Source organism: Mastomys coucha, unplaced genomic scaffold (genome assembly GCF_008632895.1).
Source record: "Mastomys coucha isolate ucsf_1 unplaced genomic scaffold, UCSF_Mcou_1 pScaffold21, whole genome shotgun sequence".
NCBI classification, from domain to species: Eukaryota; Metazoa; Chordata; class Mammalia; order Rodentia; family Muridae; genus Mastomys; species Mastomys coucha.
In genome coordinates, this window is record NW_022196904.1 from 541,147 (window position 1) to 547,895 (window position 6,749).

General features: G+C 49.0%; 1 protein-coding gene across 1 annotated transcript in view; it reads left to right on the forward strand.

The window, feature by feature from the left end:
• The window catches only part of Cacng8 (calcium voltage-gated channel auxiliary subunit gamma 8), a 27,523-nt gene that overhangs the window by 1,643 nt on the left and 19,131 nt on the right, over positions 1–6,749 (forward strand). The window contains exons 2-3 of the mRNA XM_031390905.1: positions 99–264; positions 1,899–2,360. Coding sequence (XP_031246765.1) covers positions 99–264; positions 1,899–2,360 — 628 coding nt within the window. The remainder of the gene's footprint in view (positions 1–98; positions 265–1,898; positions 2,361–6,749) is intronic.

Below are 6,749 nucleotides of genomic sequence, written 5' to 3' on the forward strand. Positions count from 1 at the left end.
GAGAGTAGGCAGGAGCACACGTGTGGGGCACTAGGCCCCGTTGCCATGGAGACACCCCCCCATAGACAACCTTTCTCTACGTCCCCTCCTGGGAGCAGACCCAGTCCAGGGCCAGCTGGTGGGGGCGGTGGAGCCAGGGAGAGGAAACTGGGAGGCCAAGGTCACCCTGTACCAGGACCCAGGGTTTCTGGTTGCTGCCTCTCATCCTCAGAGCTTCCAGACAGGGGGATTTGGGGAAGAAGTCAAGGGAAGAGGTTAGAACAGGTAAGGGAAACAGAGTGGAAGAGGCGCTATGGTGGGATCTTATAGAAGACAAAAATGAATGCACAGGAATGAGTTATCCCAAGAGTTGTAGTTTTGTAGCTTTCTCCCCTCCCCATACCTTTATTTGAGATGGTGGGGGCTAAGTTTCTGCATAGGTGAAACTGTTATGGGGAAGGGCTAGGGTTGTTCCAGAGAAGTCTACGGGGCCTGCAGAGGGGATTTTCCTATGTGAAGGAGGTGCTAGAAGCTGTGGTGGGTGGAAAAAGTGGGCAAAAGGGAAGAGGATTCTCTATGATGTTAAAAAAAAAAAAAGTTGGGAAGGCAGGTTCTAATATGTTGAAGAGAGTGTAGCCGGCAGAGTCACCTGAGAGCATCTAGAATTGGAGGATTATTGAAGCTGTGGTGAGGTGTCTCTGTGGAGGGCAAGAGCCAAGACATGCTGGGCAGAACAGGAGAGGGTCATTATATTTTTGGACGGGTTAGATATTAGGATGTTTCTGAATGGAAGGAAATTGGGGTCTGGAGGACGTAATTGCTGTGAGTAGGAAACCTTGTCAAGTTCACAGAGCAAATTTTTCTTAATGGAGGAGAAGAAAGCAGTGGAAAAGATGAGTTTGTGTAAGTTGTAGGGAGAAGAGAGGCCAGGTTCCAAATGCTTTGAAGCAAGACAAGAGTGCAGAGTTTCCTTTGAGTCAAAACCATAGTCGGCTACTGGAGTTGGAAGGGAGACAAATGAAGGTACAGGAGGGACCGAGAGTCCGAATGATGGAGGTAGGGGGTATAGTCTCCTAAATCTAGGGGACTTGGAAATTGCCCACCGTGCTTTCTAACAACCCTAGGTGCTCTGACCACTTCTCACATCTATTAAATTGGGATTTCTCGGGTAGGAGTTCAGGCATCAGAATTATGTTTCCTAAGTAGAGAACATTATAAGGAGGAATGCAGGTGTCACAAAGACTTTTGGGGAGACTGGTATCCTGCTAAGGAGGAGGAAGGAACAACAACATGGATTTAGCGAGCATTTTCTATTTTCTTTAGATGGGCTGTCAAGTGGCCCAGACTGGCCTCCAATTTACTATTGTTGCCAAGGGTGTCCTTGAACTGATCCTCCTGCCTCTACCTACTGAATGACAGGCATACACCACCATGTCCCATTTATACTGTAGTTGGGATCAAACCCAGGGCTTTATGCATGCTATAGGCCAACACCTACCAACTATACCCCCTGACTTAGTTGCTGATAGTTGCTGCTCCTAAGTTGGAGAGGTGCTAGAGGCACAGTTGGAGACGTATGGACAGGCTTTTCTTGAGCAGTGGACCTACAAGGTGCAGGAGTATGTGTGTATGGAGTACTATATGTGAGAGAGCTGGTAATGGGGAGCAGGGGCTCTAAGGAGTCAACAGAGGCAGGGGCAGCCTTAGGAGGAGATAGCAATAGGGTCTGAATTGAGACAGAGGTGGTCACAGTAGAGGAGCTGAGGGGGCGTGTGTTATGACCTCTGAGTATATGGCTAATGAGGGGTAAACTCTTAGTAGATTTTAGCAGGCAAGCAGTTTTGGGTAAAAAAAAAAAAAAAAAAAAAAAAAAAAACCATCTCAAAGAACTAACTTCCTCTCTCTTCTGCCTCCACCAGCTGGAGACTATGGCTTCACTTTGACCTCCGCCTCTGCAGCCACTTGCTCGCTGCCCCCATCCCCTCTGGCCCCTCGAGGCCCCCCAGCTTCTGCCTGTGCTGTGACCCCCCCAGCCGCCGGCACGGCCCCGCCTCCGCTGCCCCGGTGGTGGCCCACGGCCCCCCGGTTGCCCGTGGTGAAACTGGAGTCATTGAAACGCTGGAATGAAGAGAGGGGTTTGTGGTGCGAAAAGGGCGTTCAGGTACTACTGACCACCATAGGCGCCTTCGCGGCTTTTGGCCTCATGACCATCGCCATCAGCACTGACTACTGGCTCTACACAAGAGCTCTCATCTGCAACACCACCAATCTCACAGCAGGTGATGATGGACCACCCCATCGTGGGGGCAGTGGCTCCTCAGAGAAGAAGGACCCTGGGGGCCTCACACATTCAGGCCTCTGGCGGATATGCTGCCTGGAAGGTAGGGTGCAGGAAGGCCCTGGCTGGCCACCTCCGCTGAAGCCTGTGCCTCCAGCTAATCGACTGCTAGTGTTCTGAGTCTCATCCCAAGGTCTTGAGGGGTGTGCTTCACTGCTGGAGGCGCTATGATTCCATGCATCCCTCTGTCCCAGCCCTCTTCTGGGATCCTTTTTTGATTTTTATTTTATATTGGATTTGATGATGCGTGTGAATGTTTTGTCAGCATGGTCAGCGGTGCACCACATGCATGCCTGGTGCCCTTGGAGGTCAGAAGAGGGTGCTGGAGCCTCTGGAACTGGAGTTACAGCCAGGTGGAATTACCATATATGTATTTGTATGGGTCTGTGCTTTGCACCCTTGCATGTGTTCAAGTACCTATGGAAACCTGATCAGGGCCTCTGATACACATGGAGTTAGTAATAAAGTGTTGTTAGCTGCCTGGTATGGTGCTGGGAACTGGACTCTGGTCCTGTGGAAGAGCAGGGAGTGTTCTTCGGTGCTGAGCCATCTCTCCAGCCCCCTTGAAAAACATTTCTTATATCATACTGCTTATTTATTTAGTGTGTGCAAGTTCCAGTGGGCAAGTGGAAGACAGATGGCAACTGAGGAATTGCTAATCTTCTTCAACTATGTGAGTCCCTGGGATGGGAACTCAGCTTGTCACAAGTGGCCACGTGTGTGACCTTCACCCACGAGCCATCTCGCCAGCCCAGATCATGCTTGCCTTGCTCTTTCCCAAGTCTTCTCTCTCCTGTTTGGCTCTGTGGGTTCCCAGAATTGAAACAAAGCTATGCCTTATGACCTCCTCTGGTCTCCCTCTGTCGCTCTTCTTCCTGTAGGTCTTTTCTTCTCATCTGCAACCCTCAGCTTCTCTCCCATCAGGACTTCTCCAACCTGGTCACAACCTGGTCTTTCTTGTTCCCATTTCTAAGAGCATCTCCCCAGTCTCATGCCTTCCTCAGCAGGCTCCTGGGACACTTCCTTTCTTGTCTCCATTCCCCCGCCAACAGTTTTCTTTTCTTTGTGATGCTTCCTGGCTCAAACCCCTCTCCTTTCCAGTACCCTCATTCCCCAAGACGCCTGCTGTCTTCCTCTTCAGCTCCTTCTCTAGCCCACTTTCCATGTCAGTAATTCTTTTATACACACTTCAGGTGTGCCACCGTGCATATAGAGACTCTGGAAGCCTCACTGTGTGACCACCATCCCTCTACCTCTCTGAGCCTCGGCACCCTTATCAGTGGCTTTAAGGAGTGGACCAGGGACCTCCAAATATCTCCCATAGCGCCAATAGACTGAAGTTTTTTTTATTCCCCCGCTTCGTTTTTTTGTCCGTCTACATTTCCATTGCCTCTGACTCCTCTGTCCTGACAAACCACTCACCGAATGTGAAGAATGGGTGGGCTTTGAAGATAAGCTTGTGGAGTGTTCCATATGGAAAACCAAAGTCAGTCACCAATGTATCAAAGCAGGGAGACTGCTTCCTGAAGGTCTGACTGCTGGCCCCTGGCCAGCTACCACAGAAGATCTGACCCCAAAGGCCCAGGAGTTCTGAATTGACCCCTCTGCCCCTGACTGAGTAGTGTGCACTTTTCTGGATCTGGATCTGGAGTCACTCAGATATCATAGTCACCACTGCTCACTGTCATCACATGCCCCTCCTCTTCTCTGTCACTCCCCATATCCTCGGAGGCTATGTCACTCATGTGCATACTCTGGCCTGGCCAGGCACAGGGTACAGAACCAAATATGGGAGTTTGCACCTGAACGCTCCATTTATGCATCTACTCACTCATTCATCCAGATGCTCGTGTTCCCATCAGTTTTTTTGTTTTTGTTTTTGTTTTTTCTTGGTTTTTTGAGACAGGGTTTCTCTGTATAGCCCTGGCTGTCCTGGAACTCACTCTGTAGACCAGGCTGGCCTCGAACTCAGAAATCCACCTGCCTCTGCCTCCCAAGTGCTGGGATTAAAGGCGTGCGCCACCACCGCCCGGCCCCATCAGTTTTTATTGGCTTTAAACTGTGTAGCAAGGTTCTGAACCTTTTAAATTTATGTGTGTGTCAGCATGGGCTGAGTGTGTGTGTCGGTGTGAATGTAGAGGTCTGAGGAAAACTTGTGGGTGCCATTTCTCTTTTTCCACCATCTAAGTTCGTGGAACTGAACTTAGGTTGTCAGGCTTGGAAGCAAGAACCTCTACCCACTGAGCCATTGCTGTGGCCCCCAGGTTCTCTTGGTTGATTCAAGAACAACAAGAGGTAAAACATACAGATCTCTGACTTTAAGTATCTTCTGCTCTGGAAGGTAGAAAAAAAGAGTAATGGAGATAAACAAATAGGGAGAAAGCAGAAATAGAGAGAGGGAAGCATTAGGCCGATGCATGTGAGTCAATGAAGAAGCCTGGGGGGAGCCAGATGGTGGTGGAAGATGCCTTAATCCCAGCAGAAGCCAGTTGATCTCTGAGTTCAAGCCAGCCTGATCTATAGAGAGAGTTCCAGGACAGCCAGGGCTACACAGAGAAGACTTCAGAGAGGAGTTTCACATGGCAGTTGACTTCAGTTGGTGGCCTGAAAGAAGTGAGGTTGAAGACACAGGGTGTTAGGCTGTAGATACAATCATTGCAAAGGCCCTGGGCGTGAATCTGTGTTTGACCAACAGTGAGAGGCCAGTGTGGCTGGGACACAATGAGGGAGGAGAGATGTCCAGTCAAGGAGATAATAGGCTCTTGATCCCACAAGTTCTTACATATGGCATAGACGATTCAGCTTTTGCTCGTAGATGGGAGCCCCTGAAGGTTCCTGAGCAGAGAAGCCTGTGTGCTGGCTTAAGTTCTACCAGGATGGCTCCTGCTGCTGTGCTCAGAAATGGTTACGGGGAGGGTGGAAAGGGAGAATGTGGGAGCCGCGGTTTGAATTCATAGTATATCCAAAGTTCCCCGTGGGAAGGCATTGCTGATGGAGCAATTATGGGATCTGAGAGGGAGAGCAGGGAGAGGGGTGTCTCGGAGGTGGGGCTTCTGAACCTCAGCCCTGGTGACATTTTGGGACTGAGAATTCTGTGCGGCGGGGGCTGAGCTGTGCACCGTAGGATGTTGATCTGCTTCTCTGTTCTCTGTCTAGTCCCGCCCACCCCCCAACAGTTGTGACAACCAAGATCGTAAATTGTCTCCATACATTATTTTACATTATCCCGGGGAGGTGGGGGGGGGTATTAAATATCGCCTCAGGTGAAAACGACCAGGCAGTGATGAAGCTTAGGCCAGAGCACTTGGCAGTGGGGGAGCTGCACTTGAGATGGAAGAGCAAGTGTTTCTGTCTAACTTCCTTTACTTTCTCTTATTTAGCTCATTATTAAGGAAGGGGTAGCACAGGCTCTGTTGTGAGTATGTCTGATTTAGAGTGCTTGGTAAGAAATAATACCTGTGACAGGGGGAGGTGGTGTACTGAAGGGCTTACAGCATGCAGTATGGTGATTATTTCAGGTTTTATGGCGCACATGGGCAGTGTTACCACTACTCATGAAAACAGCCATACATGACACATGAGTGTGGCCGCTGTCCTGCTGAGAATTAATCATGGACACCAGGGATTGAATTCCTGCGCTCTGCTTTTCTCTTTCCCCTCCCACTACTTCTCCTCCTCTCCCTTTCTTTTTTCTTTCTTCCCCCTCCTCTATCTCTGTCTCTCCTTTTTGTGTGTCTTGGGTTTTTGATATATGGTGTCAAGTAGCCTCTGCTGACTTCTAATTTGCTATGTAGCCAAGGCTGGCCTTTAACTTTTTTTTTTTTTTTTTTAAGGTAGAAAGTGTATGTAGACTCTTTTATCTTTATTTTATCTACTTGTTTGTTAAGTGTGTGTGTTACACACACATGCATGCCATGGCCACATATGGTCAGCAGATAACTCTTGGCAGTTTATTTCTCTTCTCTTCCTACCGCATGTCTTCCACAGTGGAACTCAGGTCATCAGATTTGGCAATACCCACCTTAACCCAATGAGCCATTTCATTGGCCCCGACAAGGTCCTCTTGCTTCTCTGTCTCTCTCTCTGTCTCTCTCTTTTTGATTTATTTATTTATTTATTTATAATATGTAAGTACACTGTAGCTGTCTTCAGACACTCCAGAAGAGGGAGTCATATCTCATTATGGATGGTTGTGAGCCACCATGCGGTTGCTGGGATTCGAACTCAGGACCTTTGGAAGAGCAGTCAGTGCTCTTGCCCACTGAGCCATCTCACCAGCCCGCCTCTCTGTCTCTTAAGTGCTGGAACTACAACATGAATTCCTACAATGGCTTATTGTTTCTGGGTTTTTTGGTTTTGTTTTTGTTTTTTGAGACAGGATTTCTCTGTGTAGCCCTAGCTGTCCTGGAACTCACTCTGTAGACCAGGCTGG